This window comes from Eriocheir sinensis, chromosome 32 (assembly GCF_024679095.1).
Source record: "Eriocheir sinensis breed Jianghai 21 chromosome 32, ASM2467909v1, whole genome shotgun sequence".
Classification (NCBI taxonomy): domain Eukaryota; kingdom Metazoa; phylum Arthropoda; class Malacostraca; order Decapoda; family Varunidae; genus Eriocheir; species Eriocheir sinensis.
This window is the reverse complement of record NC_066540.1, coordinates 15,621,195-15,638,469: the sequence shown is the minus strand read 5'-3', so window position 1 is coordinate 15,638,469 and position 17,275 is coordinate 15,621,195. Positions and strand designations below refer to the sequence as shown.

General features: G+C 44.0%; 1 protein-coding gene and 1 long non-coding RNA gene across 3 annotated transcripts in view; one reads left to right on the top strand and one right to left on the bottom strand.

Annotated features, from left to right (window-relative positions):
• The window catches only part of LOC127006253 (uncharacterized), a 7,471-nt gene extending 1,537 nt beyond the window's left edge, over positions 1 to 5,934 (top strand). Inside the window, exons 1-2 of the long non-coding RNA XR_007759351.1 lie at positions 1 to 5,549; positions 5,594 to 5,934. The exon at positions 1 to 5,549 is cut by the window's left edge and continues 1,537 nt beyond it. This is a non-coding gene — a long non-coding RNA (uncharacterized LOC127006253). The remainder of the gene's footprint in view (positions 5,550 to 5,593) is intronic.
• Positions 5,935 to 6,791: 857 nt separating this feature from the next.
• The window catches only part of LOC127006246 (uncharacterized), a 28,585-nt gene continuing 18,101 nt past the window's right edge, over positions 6,792 to 17,275 (bottom strand). For both annotated transcript variants that reach the window (XM_050875878.1, XM_050875877.1), the window contains exons 3-12: positions 16,687 to 17,040; positions 15,673 to 15,863; positions 13,545 to 14,904; positions 12,943 to 13,141; positions 12,348 to 12,475; positions 11,392 to 11,524; positions 10,663 to 10,874; positions 10,189 to 10,368; positions 8,891 to 9,159; positions 6,792 to 8,087 (exon numbers count right to left, since the gene is read on the bottom strand). In XM_050875878.1, coding sequence (XP_050731835.1) covers positions 7,526 to 8,087; positions 8,891 to 9,159; positions 10,189 to 10,368; positions 10,663 to 10,874; positions 11,392 to 11,524; positions 12,348 to 12,475; positions 12,943 to 13,141; positions 13,545 to 14,904; positions 15,673 to 15,863; positions 16,687 to 17,040 — 3,588 coding nt within the window. In that variant the 3' untranslated portion in view covers positions 6,792 to 7,525. The remainder of the gene's footprint in view (positions 8,088 to 8,890; positions 9,160 to 10,188; positions 10,369 to 10,662; positions 10,875 to 11,391; positions 11,525 to 12,347; positions 12,476 to 12,942; positions 13,142 to 13,544; positions 14,905 to 15,672; positions 15,864 to 16,686; positions 17,041 to 17,275) is intronic.

Here is a 17,275-nt window from a genome sequence, read left to right as displayed (position 1 = left end):
TTTGTCGCTTATATAGCAACACCAAACACTGTACAGGAAATGGGGAGTACTCTATATATCCTTTGGCATTTGCGTAACTATAGACAAAGCCATCGTATTGACCTATTGCATCATTTTTTTTTTCAAACGTCTCTCTCTCTCTCTCTCTCTCTCTCTCTCTCTCTCTCTCTCTCTCTCTCTCTGTCGACATTTATTTGTTTCCGCTTTCTCTTTCACGTTTAATTTTTTTTTCTTCCTTCCTGTCTTCGTTTTCTTGCTCTGCTTCCGGTTTTTTTTTTTTGTCTTCACTCACTTTGTTTTCCTCATTTGTTTTTATTGTTTTTCTTTGTGGCATTTTCTTATTTTCTTCCTTCGCTCTCGTCTTCGCTTTCTTCATCTGTTTTATGATGTTTATTGTCTCCGGTTTTTTTATAATAATTTTCTTCCTTTTTTCATTAACTTTGGCTTCGTTGTTTTCCTTTGTCTTCATTTTTTTCTTCCTCGCTCACGTCTTATCTATTCTGCAAATACCACAGTAAACCCTCACTTTTGTATATGCACCTCAATATAAGACAAACTTCGTTATATACCAAAAGTTCGGATATAACGAATTTTCGGATATACCGTACGTCACCCTCTTCCCCTCAATCGGTTGGTTAAAGCGATTTATTTCCTTCTTTGCTATTTTCCTATTTTCTTTCATATTTTCCTATTTTCCTTTGGCTATTTTTTTGCTGTTTTTATTTTCATTTTATTTTATTTTATTTACTGTATTTGTTTTGCCCCATTTCAGCTTCAAGTTATACATACAAAGTTATTTTAGCAAGGATATTTATTTAATTTCTTATATTTACACTTCTTTTATTCTTATTCATCTATTCCTTTCTTCTTTCTGATATATTCTGACATTTATAGTTTTTTGTAATTTATCTGAGCTACGTTTAAAAAATACAACATTATCCTAACTGAGATACATCACTTTTTTATATTTACAGCTAAACTCACAATTTTTTCCCCCTTTATGCATTCATTCATCTATTTTCTCCATTTCTTAACTATTTTGTGACATTTATAGTTTTCTTTTTTTCAATCTGAGCTGCTTATGGATACAAAATTATCTTAACCGAGTGGAATTTTTTCTTATATTTTGAGCTAAACTAACTTTTTTTTTCCTTGTGCATTCATCTGTCCACTTCTTTCCATGTTCATCGATTTTGTGACATCCGTAGTTTTTTTTTTTTTTTTCAATCTGAACTTATAGCTTAAAATATACAAAATTATCGTAAGTGAGACAGATTCTTTCTTGCATTCACAGCTAAACTTAAAGTAACATTCACTCTATTTTTTTTTCTTTCTCATCCAATTTGTAGCATTTAAAGTCTTTCATCTGAGCAAAGTTTATGAAAAAATACAAATTCTTTCTTGTATTCACAGATAAACTTAAAGTAACATTCACTCATTAGCCTTTTTTTTCTTTTCTTTCCCATCCATTTTGTAGCATTCAAAGTCTTTCATCTGAGCAAAGTTTATGAAAAAATACAAATTCTTTCTTGCATTCACAGCTAAACTTTAAGTAACATTCACTCATTTTTTTTTTCTTTCCCATCCATTTTGTAGCATTCAAAGTCTTTCATCTGAGCAAAGTTAATGAAAAAATACAAATTCTTTCTTGTATTCACAGCTAAACTTAAAGTAACATTCACTCATTAGCCTTTTTTTTATTTTCTTTCCCATCCAATTTGTAGCATTCAAAGTCTTTCATCTGAGCGAAGTTTATGAAAAAATACAAATTCTTTCTTGTATTCATAGCTAAACTTAAAGTAACATTCACTCATTTTTTTTCTTTCATCTGAGCTAAGTTTAAAAAAATACAAAAATCTAATATTCACAGTTAAACGAAAGACATTTTTTTGTGTACATTTAGTCATTCATTTACATTCATCCATTCACTCTCTTTCATATCTAATTTGTAACACTTAAAGTTTTCATCTGAGCGAAGTTTGAAAAAAAATACAAAAATCGTCTTATATTCACAGTTAAACATAAGACAATTTTTGCGTACATTTAGTCATTCATTTACATTCATCTCTCTTTCACATCTAATTTGTAACACTTAAAGTTTTCATCTGAGCTAACTTTAAAAAAAATAAAAATTCTTCTTATATTCACAGTTAAACATAAGACAATTTTTGCGTACATTTAGTCATTCATTTACATTCATCTCTCTTTCACATCTAATTTGTAACACTTAACGTTTTCATCTGAGCTAACTTTTAAAAAAATAAAAATTCTTCTTATATTCACAGTTAAATGTACGACAACTTACATATTCATTTAGTCATTTACATTCATCCATTCACTTTCACATCAAATTTGTAACATTTAGCTTTTTTATATGAGCTAAGTTTAAAAAATATACAAAATTGTTCATGTATTCACAGTTAAACGTACGACAATTTTCATATTCATTTAGTCATTCAACATTCATCCATTCACTTTCACATCAAATTTGTAACATTTAGCTTTTTTCATCTGAGCTAAGTTTAAAAAAATACAAAATTGTTCATATATTCACAGTTAAACATACTTATTCATTCATTCATTCATTCACTTTCTCATGTATTATTCATTCATTCATTCACTTTCTTATGATTGTATTCTGTAAGCAATCTTTTTTGTTTGTTTGTTTTCATGGTTTGAGCTTCGAGTTTAAAATAACCAAATGGTCCCAATAAGCCAGACATTTCAATATTTTCAAATCTTATATTTACAAATCTAAACTTACATTAAAAAAACATTCATTCATTCATTTTTATAATTTGTCTTTATTGCCAGTCAGATTTTTTTTTTAAGTTTAAAATAACCAAGCAAAATATTCCAAAGCCTTATATTTACACCTATCAAAAAAAAAAAGATTGTTCATTCATCCATTCATCTGTTTATATATAATTTGTCTATGTTGCCAGTTGTGTGTTTGTTTTTCCTCGTATGAGATTAAACGCTCAAAATATACAAATAAGCACCATCGAAGCATTTAACTTTCTTATATTTACTTAAGCTTGTGTTATTTATTTTTATACTTCATCTAGTATTTTTATTTCTATTTCATCTATGTTATCTGTTTATGTTTTCATGTAGTATTCCTTTTTTTTCCACTTTTGTCAACGAGAATAATGTCTTCAGTTAAGGACTAACACTAATATATTTTTCACTAGACTTTTTTTCTCTTTCATTAACTTGAGCTATTTGAAGTTTATATATTTACCTCAGTTGAGCTTTATACACACACACACACACACACACACACACACACACACACACACACACACACACACACACACACACTTCATTCATCAAATCACTTCAATAATTTTATCAGTAAGTTTTGTCATTTCCCTGTTTCACTTCACAACCTTGATTTCATGACCTTGCGTGACCTGACCTGACCTGATGTAACCTTGCTACCTACCACGCCTGACCTGATGTGACCTTGACCTTGTTAACTATAAAATCATAACCTGATCTCACTTGCTACACACCTAACCTGACCTTTTTTTTAACTATCTCTCTACCTTACCTGACCTGGTGTGACCTTGATCTTGCTAACTACCAAACACCTAACCTAACATGACCGGTACTATCAAGCACTTCAGGTTCTTGTTACGGTTATTCTTTAAGGCCAGGGAGGAGCTATGTCGGGCTGTCGTGTGTTTTCCCGTTCACAACCCCGCGGAGGCCTTGCAAACTACCGCCTGGCTCATGAAACCACCCATGGAACCCCCGATAACTTCCGCGAGAGCCTTTTGAATAGATGGACTACACCTTCGAAGAGTCCGATGATATGGACCTTAATCGCTTCCCTCCCTTTCCACCCCCTATGTCCTTAATTAACAGATCATTACCTTCCTAATAAACACCACAAGCAGGTTATCTAAATTATTCACAACCATTCTACAACCTTTGTCTTCATTTTGTTTTGTAGTTGAAGTATCGCGCATCTTCGTTCTTTTTTTTTTTAACCTTTGAGTGTATTTGTTTGTGCGTTTTGAAGTGTACGGATTTTGGCTGTGGCGTGTGTAGCGGTAATCGTGTATCGTCTGTCTCTGTTTGTTTGTTGGAGTGTGTCGCCTGAATTTCCAAACGTCGTGTTAGTCAGAATCTGATTTGTCTTTGTTTAACCCGTTTTTTTTTAAGGATTTTTTTTTCTTACAGTAAAGGGAGTAGCTCAGGGGTAAAAAAAATATATGAAAACAAAAAAGCCCACCAATAAATGAAAAAAACACTAATAAATGAGAAAAAAAACACTAATAAATGAAAAAAACACTAATAAATGAAAAAAAAACACTAATAAATGAAAAAAACACTAAATGAAAAAAAAACACTAATAAATGAGAAAAACACTAATAAATGAAAAAAACACTAATAAATGAAAAAAAACACTAATAAATGAAAAGAAACACTAATGAAAAACACTAATAAATGAAAAGAAACACTAATAAATGAAAAATAAAAAGGAAATAGGGTGGACATTTGTTTTTCTTGGCATCTTATTTTTTCTTTCTTTTCTTTTCTTTTTTCTTTTTTAGTATCATCTTTCACGTCCAGAGAGAGTGTAACGCGTCGACTTAATTAACTCCGTGAAAATCCAACACTTCCTAACTGACTCACCCCATCCCAAAAGGTCGAGTTTAAGAGACAAACTAACCATTGCAATGTTGGTACAAACACTAACGCATGAACCCGTCTGGAAATTCTGGCGCCCACGCTTAACCCGGTAGCTGCGGGGATCGTGTTTCTTAATGGTCCCTCTAAGCGAGAAAAATGAGAAAAAAATCATCTCTCACACAAACCATTTCATAATATATATATCAAAGCATTTGTGATCAGTTTATGCATCATCTATTTTGGGGGTTTATATCATGGCACGAATTTGGCCCGTCGCTGCTGCTACACGGTAAAGCCACAAATTTGGCCCGTCGCTGCTGCTACACGGTAAAGCCACAAATTTGGCCCGTCGTTGCTACACGGTAAAGCCACAAATTTGGCCCGTCGCTGCTACACGGTAAAGCCACAAATTTGGCCCGTCGCTGCTGCTACACGGTAAAGCCACAAATTTGGCCCGTCGCTGCTACACGGTAAAGCCACAAATTTGGCCCGTCGCTGCTGCTACACGGTAAAGCCACAAATTTGGCCCGTCGCTGCTGCTACACGGTAAAGCCACAAATTTGGCCCGTCGCTGCTGCTACACGGTAAAGCCATAAATTTGGCCCGTCGCTGCTACACGGTAAAGCCACAAATTTGGCCCGTCGCTGCTACACGGTAAAGCCACAAATTTGGCTCGTCGCTGCTACATGATAAAGCCATAAATTTGGCTCGTCGCTGCTACCGGGTTAACTATAAGTGTATCGCGTATCTGTAACAGTATTATAATCATTTTCAACTACTGTCTATTAGTGTATTGCAGTGTATGTTGGTTTGATATGTATTTGTATCATGTATCTATCGCCCATCTATTTGTCTATTGCAGTGTGTTGATTTTTACTTCTATTGTGTGTGGGTTTATCTATCCAGTGTGTTGATTTTTACTTCTATTGTGTGTGGGTTTATCTATCAGGGGTATGTGTTATCTATCCGTCTATTGCAGTGTGTTGATTTTTACTTCTATTGTGTGTGGGTTTATCTATCAGGGGTATGTGTTATCTATCTGTATACATAAGTCTAATGATTGCATTGTTAAGAGCATGTCTATCTATCAGTACTATCTATTATCTATCTATCTGTGTATTCATTCCTGTATTGCACGTTATAATTTTTGCCTATATGTGTTTTTGTTTTACCTCATTTTTTTTTCTGAATTCGCCTTTGAAAAAACGTTATCTTGCTTGCTTTTAGGTTACTACACACACACACACACACACACACACACACACACACACACACACACACACACACACACACACACACACACACAAAATAAATAAATACATAAATAAAAAAAATAAAGAATAAGCAATCTCTCTCTCAGCACACATCTAATAGTATTCCACCACAAAACGTATATATATATAAAACTCTCTCTCTCTCTCTCTGCACACATCTCATAGTATTTCACCATAAAAATAAAATATATATAAAACTCTCTCTCTCTCTCTCTCTCTCTGCACACATCTCATAGTATTTCACCATAAAACTAAAATATATATAAAACTCTCTCTCTCTCTCTCTCTCTCTCTCTCTCTCTCTCTCTCTCTCTCTCTCTCTCTCTCTCTCTCTCTCTCTCTCTCATTACAAACCAATCACATACATATAAACTTCTTAATAATAACAATAATAACAACAATAATAATAATAATAATAATAATAATAATAATAATAATAATAATAATAATCTCATCTACAAGCACAATTTCCCATTTTCTATCACCACTTTTTTTCCCTCGGCAAGACCACGTAAATTAACCCTCCTCTTAATCGCACTCCTTAATTACCCTCATTAAGACACGCTGGAGCCGGGTCGCTGGGAGGGGCTAAATTAGGTTACGGACTGAAGGGGGTCGTTATAAGGGGGTTCCGAAGCCTGGCGGAGTTCCTTATATCGAGGGCGGCAGTGTCTTACCTAGTATTGCTCAAAGCGAAGGAATAATAATAATAATAATGATAATAATGATAATGATAATGGTAATCGGACAAGTACAGACAGACAGACAGACAGACGGACGGACGGACAAGCGTGGACAATGTAAACGACGAACACACTTACGAACGAACATAAGCTATTCCCTTTTGTTTTTGTTTTTGTTTTTATCTCTCTCTCTCTCTCTCTCTCTCTCTCTCTCTCTCTCTCTCTCTCTCTCTCTCTCTCTCTCTCTCTCTCATCTTTATCTAGTTGTCTATTCACCCTTTTCGTTCCTTTCTTTCCTTCTATCTATCTATCTCTTGTTTTGTCTTTTTTGTCTTTTATTCCTTCTTTCTCTCTTTCTCTGTTCCTGTCTTCATTTTATCTTCACTCCCATTTATCCTTCTCGTTCTCTCCTTCCTTCCTTTTCTTTCTTTCTCTCATTTTCTTCAATTCTATCTTCTATTTCGTCTTTTTTCCTCCGCTATTTTTCCTCTTTTTTTTCCTTCTTCCACCTTCATTCTCTCTATTCCTCCCTCCTATCCTTCCTATCTTCATTTCTTCTTATCCTTGTTCTATTCATCCAAGCTTTCTTCCTCTCTTTCTTCCTTCCTTCCATCCCATCTATCTATCCTATCAATTCTTCCATGCTTCCATATATTCATTCTATCCTTTCTTCTTCTCTCTCTCTTCCCTCCTTCCTTTATCTGTTCTATTTTTCTATCCATCCATTCATTCTGTTCTTTCTCCTTCATTCTCTCCATCTATCCTTCCCTCCTTCCTTTATCCTCTCCACCTATCCACACACATTCCTCAACTCCATCATCCATTCTGTCCCTTTCTCTCCTCTCCCCACCCTTCCTTCCTATCCTATCCTATCCATCCTTCCTTCCTTCAGTGAGCTGGTAAGGACACGGCCGCCCGGAACTTTCAGCTACGCAGGAAGTACCCACGGCGCACGCTGAAAACCCTAGGGTACTCCTCACTGACCTTCACGCTGACCCCCTCCCTGCGCAGCGCCTCCTGAATGGCCGTCTCCACGCGCGGGGACAAACCAAACACCTTCAGTTTAAACTTAGCCGAGGAGGTCCAGTGGTCGTGCAAGCAGGAGGCGAGTCTCGAGGCAGTGTCCACGTCCAGCTCCAAGCCGTCGATCTTGTAGTAGCAAAGAGACAGCTCGCAAAGTCTGGGCATATTGCTGACGAGTTGGTGCAGGAAGGTGTAGGTGCAGGGCAGGGATAGCGACAGGCCCGAGCGTGTCTCCTGCACCCTGTCCATCATAAGCACGCGCAGGTCATGGCAGGAGCGCGCGGCCTGCCCGATCTTGGAGCAGGTCTTCTCGTACTCGGCAAATTGGAAGTCCCAGTTGCCGAGGGTGAGTTCGCGCAGTTTCTTGAAGTTGGCGCCGAGCAGTTCAAAAAAGGCGACAGCTGATTGGTCGTCAAGCGTGGCGCGGAGGGCGTGGCCGGCCGACAGGTCCAGGGAGGTGAGGCTGTGTGGGGGGAGGCAGGGAGGGAGGGGGAGGGGGGAGGAATTAATGTGGGAGAAGAGTATAAATGGGATGAGGAGGAGGATTAGGAAGAGAAGAAGGGGGAAGAGGAGATGAAGGAGGAGGAGGAGGATATGGATTGGGAAGAGGAGGAAAGAAGATAAGAAGGGGGAGGAGATGAAAGAGGAGGATGAGGAGGAGGATTAGGAAGAGGGGAAAGAAGAAGGGGGAGGAGGAGATAAAGAAGGAGGATGAGGAAGAGGGGAAAGAAAAGAAGAAGGAGGAGGAGGAGATGAAGGAGGAGGATGAGGATAAGGATTGGGAAGAGGAGGAACAGGAGGAAGAGAACAAAATGAGTAACTTCAACTAAATACTTCTTACTCTAAACATCCTTTCCCTCCTCCTCCTCCTCCTCCTCCTACTACTACTACTACTACTACTACTACTACTACTACCACTACCACTACCACTACTACTACTACTACTACAACAATAATAACCAATAATCTCCTCCCGAAATTGACCTCTCTTTCGGCCACCTCTTTTGATTCTCTTTTTTAGGAGCAGCGAGTAGCGGGCTTTTTTTTTATTATGTTTTCTTTTTTTGTGCCCTTGAGCTGTCTCCTTAGTTGTAAAAAAAATAAAAAAAATAAATAAAACAATATAAACATTAGCAACAACAACAACATGACATAGATAAAAGAAGAAACAAATACAACAGGAAAAAAACATCAGACTAAATACATTAAATAACTTAGAATAAATAAATAACAAAGAATAAAAAATTAAATTAAACACAAACATACTTGGGGCAGCAGCGCACAATGGGCAGGAGTAGGTGACCCCTCTGTTGAAAGCCTGGCGACTCCTTGACCTTGACCTCTGATAGTCTGAGGGTCTTGATGCCTGACCAGTGCTGCGTCGGGGAGTGGATGGGCGGCAGGATGGGCGGGAAGAGGGGGGGTGAGGGGGGCAGGCCAGCGCCCACGTCAATGGTGCAGTTGCTAAGGTTCAACTCCTCCACCCGCCATGACGCCAGGAGGTCCTTCAGGTAGAGTCTGGCGGTGACCTTGTCCTGGGGGGGGGTGAGGGGGAGGGGGGGGGGTTAGGGAGACATGACGGACCAGGTGACGGAATTAAGATGGAAAGTTGGAAAGTTTCGTTCAGTCGGCGCAACATCTGAGGTCATATGCCGGAGAGGGACAGAAGGAAGGAATGTTCAGTCGGCGCAACACCTGAGGTCATATGCCGGAGAGGGACAGAAGGGGAAGGAATTGTAGGAGAAGGGAACAGACCCCAGGAGACGGGACACAACCCCCGATTAATACCTGGTACCCATTCACTGCTGGGTGGACAGGGGCGTAGGGTATCAATTAAGGTGGGATCAAGCCGCATATTCTCAAACATTTCAGGGCTCGCACACTCCCATTTGGTAAGGCTTTTGTAGAGGTTGTAGTGGGTATTCCGTGAGTAAGTTTATTAGTCCAGTGGTAGTTTGACAAGTGTTTTTCTGCGCCATGAGCATGAATACACTCATGGGAACCTGATTAACCTCCTTAGTAGGCTTGGGAAATATTTGCTCAAACAGCCAAAAGTCTGAGAATACGGCCCAAGCTTGTTGGCTCATGCTGAGGCTGCCTGCTTCAGTGATCTAGCCTGCTGGTCAGGTGTGTGAGCGACCTGCAGAGCATACTAAAATATGTGCTCTTTTACTTCAGGGTTCAGTAAGAAGGTCATGGTCATTTATGTTGAAATAGCCCTTGACACCCTGACCAAGACAACTGACATACTTTACCTTGTCTCCTCAAGAGAGCTCTAGTTCTACATAACAGAGCCCGATATTGGTCCAGAGTCCCAGTAACCTGGCAGCGCAACTCTCCTAGCTTTCTCCAGTGTGTCCTATGAGGCACAGCCACTCCTTGATCTTGGGCACTCTCCAACAGTCCACCGTCACAGTCCTATGCTCTGCTTCACTAAAGGATGAACCTAACCCCCTCAGCAAGCACTCTCCATGCAATGACCAACCCTTAACTCTGTGTCACTAAAAAATGGTTGAAAAGCCAATTCTTCCCCATGGAGAAGAGTCCCCTCAGGTGAGTGTTACCTGCAGACTGAACTCCCAGTGGGCGAGGGAGAGAGAGCGCAGCGCCATGTTGTGCCTGAGGGCGGTGCAGGCCAGGTGGTAGGCGGTGTCGGTGATGACGACGCGCGGCGACTCAAGCCTCACCGTGCGCAGCGACTGTGACTGACCCAGGCCCAGCAGGATGGGCATGTACTGCTCCGCCTGGGGGAAGGGGGAGCATTGGTGGTGGTGGTGGTGGTGGTGACGGTAGTGGTGGTGGTAGTGGTGGTGGTGGTTGCAGTGGTAGTGGTTGTGTGTGTGTGTGTGTGTGTGTGTGTGTGTCACCGTTAACAGTGTGTGTGTGTGTATGTCACCGTTAACAGCGTGTGTGTGTGTGTGTGTGTGTGTGTGTGTGTGTGTAAATTAAAACAAAACTACGAAAAATTAAAAACAATATGACACACACACACACACACACTCCCCCTTCAAATCACGCCCCCACCCCCAACCCCTCACCTTCAGCCCTGGCAACTTGAGCATGGTGAGGTGTTTGGTCCGCCTGATGGCATCCCCGAGGCAGACCAGGTCGGCGGTGGTGAGGTAGAGGCAGGGGTCGACCAGGGTCAGGTGCTGGAGGTTGCTCTCTGCCACGGCACTGAACAGCTGGTGGAACACAGACTGGTGCTGGCTGCTGATGCATAGTGGAAGGGGCAGCCGGCTCTCACCATCTGTGGGTGTGGTGGTGGTTGTGATAGGGGGGTTAGTGGTAGTGGTCATAATAATAGTGGTAGCAGTGGTAGTAGTTGCAGTGGTAGTGGTTGTAGTAGTAGTAGTAGTAGTAGTAGTAGTAGTAGTAGTAGTAGTAGTAGTAGTAGTAGTAGTAACCGTATGTAAGGAAATGGAATAGTGTGTGATGAAAAAGGGAGAACAGAAAGAGAACGTGGTGTCAAAGGGGAGACTAAAGAAATAAAGGTGAAGAAAACGGGAAAATTTAAAGGGTCACTACAGTTCTCCCACCACAGAGCTACAGCATATGCCCCTGACTCCACCGTCCCTCCCTCCCCTTAACTTTCCCCCCCAACACACACATATCATCCCCCTTTCCAAACACCCTTTCTCCTATACCATTCCCTTCCCCTACTCCTCACCTCCCTCCCCTTCACTTTCCCCCCCAACACACACATATCATCCCCCTTTCCAAACACCCCTTCTCCTATACCACTCCCTCCCTACTCCCTCCCTCACCTCCACAGACGAAGTAGTAGCCGCGTGCCTCCACCGTGCGCCTGACCCCTGTGTTGAGATGGTCGCCAAACAGGTAACTCAGATCGCGGGTTGGGTACTGTGGTGGAGAGGGGACGGTGCTGGCCTTCTGCTCCTGTGGTGGTGGTGGTAGTGGTGGTGGATGAAGTATATTAGTGAAATGCATCAATATTCTCTCTCTCTCTCTCTCTCTCTCTCTCTCTCTCTCTCTCTCTCTCTCTCTCTCTCTCTCTCTCTCTCTCTCTCTGTTTTCCTTCTTTCCTATATCTTCTCTTTATTCCTCTATACCTCCTCCTCCTCTTCTTGTTGTTGTTGTTGTTGTTGTTATCCTCCTCCTCCTCCTTCTTCTCCCTTTTCTCCTTTTTTTTTCTCCTCCTCCACCTTCCCTTCCTTCTCTCTCTACCTCCTTCTCCTCCTCCCCTTTTCATTTCCTTCCTTTCTTCTATCCTTCTTTCTCTCTCTTCATCCTCCTTCTCTTTCTTCCTTTTATCCTTTTTTTCTCTCTTCATCCTCCTACTCCTTCCTTCTATCCTGCTTCTTCTTCTCTTCCTTCTAATCTTTTTTTCTTTTCCTTCCTCCTATCCTTCTTTCTCTCTCTTCATCCTCCTTCTCTTCCTTCCTTCTATCCTTTTTTCCATCTTTTTTCTCCTCTTTCCTTTCCTTCTCTCTTCCTTCTTCTTCTTCTAACCTTCCTCTTCTTATCATCATCTCCTCCTGCTTTCCTTCCTTTAATCTTTTTTTCTCTCCTCATATTCCTCCTCCTTCTACCTTATATCGTTCCTTCCCTTCTTTCTCTCTCTTCGTCCTCCTTTTCCTCCTCCTCCTCCTCCTCTTTTTCCTCATTCCCCACCTCAAATCAGTCACCTTCCTCCTGCTCCTCCTCCTCTTCCTCTTCCTCCCCCCCTACCCCCTACCTCCTGCCCACCTCCCCTCCACACCTGCTGTCTGAAGGCGTCCTTGCTCCGTTTGTTGGCGTGACGAGGCATGTGGACCTGCCCGGCGTGGAGGTCCGAGGGCGTCATGAAGGTGCCCGAACCGTACATCAGCTGCTCCTTGTTCATAGAGACTGGAGGAGGAGGAGGAGGAGGAGGAGGGGAGGGAAGGAAGATCACATGAATTAATAAACTACACAATTGAATTACACACACACACACACACACACACACACACACACACACACACACACACACCAACAACAACAACAACAATAATCACTAATATAAACAAACTAGAAAAAAAAACACAAAACACAGAAAACACCTAAAAAAAAAAGCTCCTCTATGTCCATCCTTCTCAAACGGGCATATTTTTTTTATTATTTTCCTTTTTTGTGTGTGCCCTTGAGCTGTCTCCTTTGTTGTAAAAATAAATAAATAAATAATTAGATAAAAATAAACAGTATACACAAATATACCTAGAAAAAAAACTCTCCCCTTCAAAAAAATAAATAAAAATAAACAATAACCACAAATATAACATGAACAAAAACTCTCCACCCTCTTCCCCTACTTCACCGCCTCCGTCGTCACTCACTGCAAAGGGTGTGAAGGTTCTTGTTCTTCCGCAGGAGTTCCACCAGACTCCGGAAGCCCGCCGAGCCGTGTTCCAGGCGGGTCAGCTGCAGTTCGCGCAGACTCGTGGCACAGCGCTTCAGACGGTCGCAGATCACGTTCAGGTCTTCATCGCGGAGGTACATGTCCAGGTGTAGCTTCTCAAGGGACTCCAGCGCCTTCTGTGGGGGGGGGAGGGTGGGGGGTGTTAAGGGGTTGTAGGGGTGATGGTGGAAGTGGTGGGTGGTGGTGGTGGTTAGGAGTGGAAGTAGTAGTAGTGGATGTACACTGTTCACACTTATTTGTCCTTTTTCTCCTCCTCCACCTCCCCTTCCTTCTCTCTCCACCTGCTTCTCCTCCTCCCCTTTTCCTTTCCTTCCTTTCTTCTATCCTTCTTTCTCTCTCTCTCTCTCTCTCTCTTCACCCTCCTATTCCTCCCGTGTGCAAGTTTGAGTGAGTGATATACAGTGTTTCCGTGGTAGTTATTATGTTTGTTCTTGTCGGAGTGTTAGTAGTGATCGTGTCTGTTGTTGCTATTGTGGAAGAAGCAGCCGTGTATCAAGTGTAGTGGTCATCCCAACTCACCCGGTCCATGTTGCAAGTGGCGCGCTCCACTGCCCGTCTGAGCGGCTCCGAGGCCACCATGTTGAGCTCCTTGATCTCCAGCTCCTTGAGGCTGTCCTTGGTGAGCACGTTCTGCAGGTGGGAGAAGAAGAGCTCAATCTTGGCGTCGGAGAAGGGCTCGCCGTCCTGCATGGCGCGCACGCTGATCCGGGTGATGCTGGCGTTGGAGCGCAGGGCGGTGAAGAAGTCGCGGTACAGCTCCGGCGAGGCCTCGTTGAAGGAGCTCTCCTGGTCAGGGTTGTTGCTCTTGATGCGCCACACGATCTCCAGCGAGCGCAGGTGCTTGAAGTTCTGGGCCAGGATGGCGCTCCAGCCCTCGAAGTCCACGTCACTGGTATAGACCACGGCCGTGCGGCGGTCCAGCAGGCGGGCCACGGCGCGGCAGTTGTCTCGCGTGGCCTCGGTCTCGCGCAGCAGCATGAGCAGCTGCTGGTCCTTCATGTGCAGAGGGGCCTGCAGGCGGCGGTAGTCCAGCGCCAGGTGGGCGTTCTTGTCTAGGATGCCCACCACGAACTTGAGCACGTGCTCGTGGCGGTACACGGCCGAGAAGCCGCGGCACTGCTTGCAGGGCCCGCGGGGGTGCGCGGCGAGGTGGTGCGCCATGTACAGCCCCGCCAGGTACTCCAGGAAGATCTTGTGCACGGGCTTCCAGAACTTCTTGTGGCCCAGGACGTGGTTCTCGCTGTCGTTGGTGAGAAAGCCGAGGTGCAGCAGCAGCCCGGAGTTCTCAACCTCCTTGATCTCCTTGTCGCTGAAGCGCGTCTTCTCCGTGTGCAGCGCGTCCAGGCACAGCCGCCCGAAGCTGAGGAAGACGCGCTCGTACTGCGGCGGGAAGGCGTCCGTGTTCTCATCCACCTGCAGCTCCACCTTCTTGATGTTCCACTTGATGAGGCAGAGCATGATCTTGAACATCATGTCAGAGAGGCGGTCGGGCAGCTTGGTGACGCCCGCCGAGCCGTACAGCATGCAAAGCAGCACGCAGAAGAGCGGCCGCTCCGCCAGCTTGCGGTACTTGGCGTCCTTCTCCATGATCTTCTTGAGGCAGCGGCCGTGCTCGTCCTCGTTGACCAGGTGGAAGTACTTGGTGATGAACTCCAGCATCTGCGCCTCGTTGAAGCCCTTGACCACCGTGCGCTCCGTGTTGGTCTTGAGCACGTCGGGCCGCGCCGTCACCACCACCTTGCTGTTCTGGAAGTCCTGGTGGTTGTGCAGCAGCTTGCGGATGTCGCCCTCGTCCTGTGGCTGCAGCTCGTCGTAGCCGTCCAGGATGAACAGCACCTCCTCCTCGTGCTCCTTGCAGTAATCCCACACCTGCCGGAACCTGGAGAGAGAGAGAGAGAGAGAGAGAGAGAGAGAGAGAGAGAGAGAGAGAGATTATTAACGAGAGGGTAGCCTACTTATTTCGAGACACTGACTCCTTATTTCAAGACAAAACATGAGGCTTTTTACAATGAAGATGGTACATTTTTTTCTGTCCCGTCCCGCGCTGCGTATTTCCGCCGGCACACACCGCATACCGAATAAGTCTAACTAACCTAACCTAACTTAACCTAACGTAGCCCACATGACGGGAGCTTCACCCTCCTCGACCCCCTTAACGTGGGAGGGGGAGTTTCGCCCCCGTCGACCCCCTTGACTCCCCTTCTATTTTTCGGATGTCAACTGTTACTGCACTGCATTCAGGGACCAAAAAAAGAATCCATATTTTAAGCAAGAGTTGGCTACCCTCTCGTGAATATTAAGGGGCTATTACACTGGGCAAATTTTCCGTGGATCTTCAGTCAAACCACGATTTCCGCTGGCGTGGTTCTCATTTGTTTCTTGTTATTGCTGATGATGATGATGGTGAGTAATACCGTCGTCCTTCAGTGAAATCTACCGTAGCTTTGGAAGATCGTGGACACGTCAGAAAACCACGGAAATATGAGAACCACTCCAGCGGGAATCGTGGTTTGACTGAAGATCCACGGAAAATTTGCCCAGTGTGATAGCCACTTAACGCATACAACCTATACTGTCCATACATTCAAGTACACAACAACACCAGCATCCCCCCCCCACCCCCCCACCCCTCCACCCCCCCACTTACTTCTCCTGAAAGTGCGAGGGCAGCAGCTCCTCCCTCACGTACTGCTCCAGGCTGCCCTTGAAGTCCCGCAGGAAGATGAGGAACACGAACTTAAACTCCTGCAGCGCCTTCTTGTTAGCCCAGTCAATGGCCAGCTTAAGGGCCAGCAGCGTCTTCCCCATCCCAGGCTCCCCCTCCACCAGGTAACGCGTCTGTAGGAGGGAAGGGAGGGGAGGGGAGAGAGGGAAGGGGGAGAGGGAAAGAAAGGTTAGGGAAGGAAGGGTAGGAAGGGGATAGGATAGGAAGGGAAGGAGATGGAAATGAAAGGAGGGGAAGGGAAGAGAGGGAAGGGGGGAGAAAGATATCAAAGGAAAGGGAAAGAAAGAAAGGTTAGGGAAGGAAGGGTAAGAAGGGAAGGGAAGGGGAAGATGGGAAAGGAGTGGTAGAATAGATAAGGATGGGGAAAGGGTAGGGAAGGGAAGTGAGAGAGAGGAAAGGAAGAAGAAGGGGAGGGGAAGGAAGGGAAGGGGGTGGAAGGAATGAGAAGTGAGGGAGAGGAGAAAAAATTGCATATCATTATTATAATTATCATTCTCATCACGCATTTAGTACACTCCCTTCCTCCCTTCCTCCTTCCTCCCTTCCTTCCTTCCTTTCTTCCAGTCATCTCTCTCCCTTCAAGGCTGTAACATACCCATCCATTCCCTCCCTTCCTTCCTTCTTTTCTTCCCTTCCTCTCTCCCTCCCTTCCTTCCTTCCAGTCATCTCTCTCCCTTCAAGACTTAAACATACCCATCCATTCCCTCCCTTCCTTCCTTCCTTTCTTCCATCCATCTCTCTCCCTTCAAGACTATAACATACCCATCCATTCCCTCCCTTCCTTCCTTCTTTTCTCACCTAGTTATACCTCCACCCTTCTTCTCCTCTTCCCCTTCCTCCCTCTCTCCTCATCTTTATCTCTCTCTCTCTCTCAAATCCCACTCATCCTTTTCTCCCTCTCCCCCTTCCCCCTCTATCTCCCTTCCTCTCTCTCACCTCCTCCTCCTTCACCAAGTTATGCACCAGGTCCACGCTCTTGCTCGTCTGCCGGCCCTGTTTGTCGACGGAGATGATCCTCGACTCCGTGTAAAACTCCGTCATGGGAATCACTTGGTGCCCTTTCAGCCACGGCACGAAGGAGGTCTTAGTCTGTCTGATGTACACCGTCGATAGCTTCTCCCGCACCTCCGTCAGCAGCGAGGCGAGGGCGGTGCTGGTGGAGGAGGTGGTGGTGGGAGTGGTGGAGGGGTCGCTTGGGGTGGTAGTGGTGTTGGTGGGGTTGGGTGTAGTGGTGGTGGTTGTGTTTGGGTTGGGAGTGCCGGCTGCTGGGTCGCCTCCCCTATCGTTGTGCTGGTGATAGTGAGATAGATAGATAGATACATAGTTAGATATAGGTACAGACATACATACATATATACAGACAGAAAGAGAGAGAAATACAGTCATCTCTCAAATAGTACGATTTCCAATAGCTCGGGTTCGGTTTTATATGGATTGTCATAAAGACCTTTTTTAGGACATTCAAAAATCCTAAAAATATCTTCTATGAAAATTCACATAAAACCGAAACCGAGCTATTGAAAAC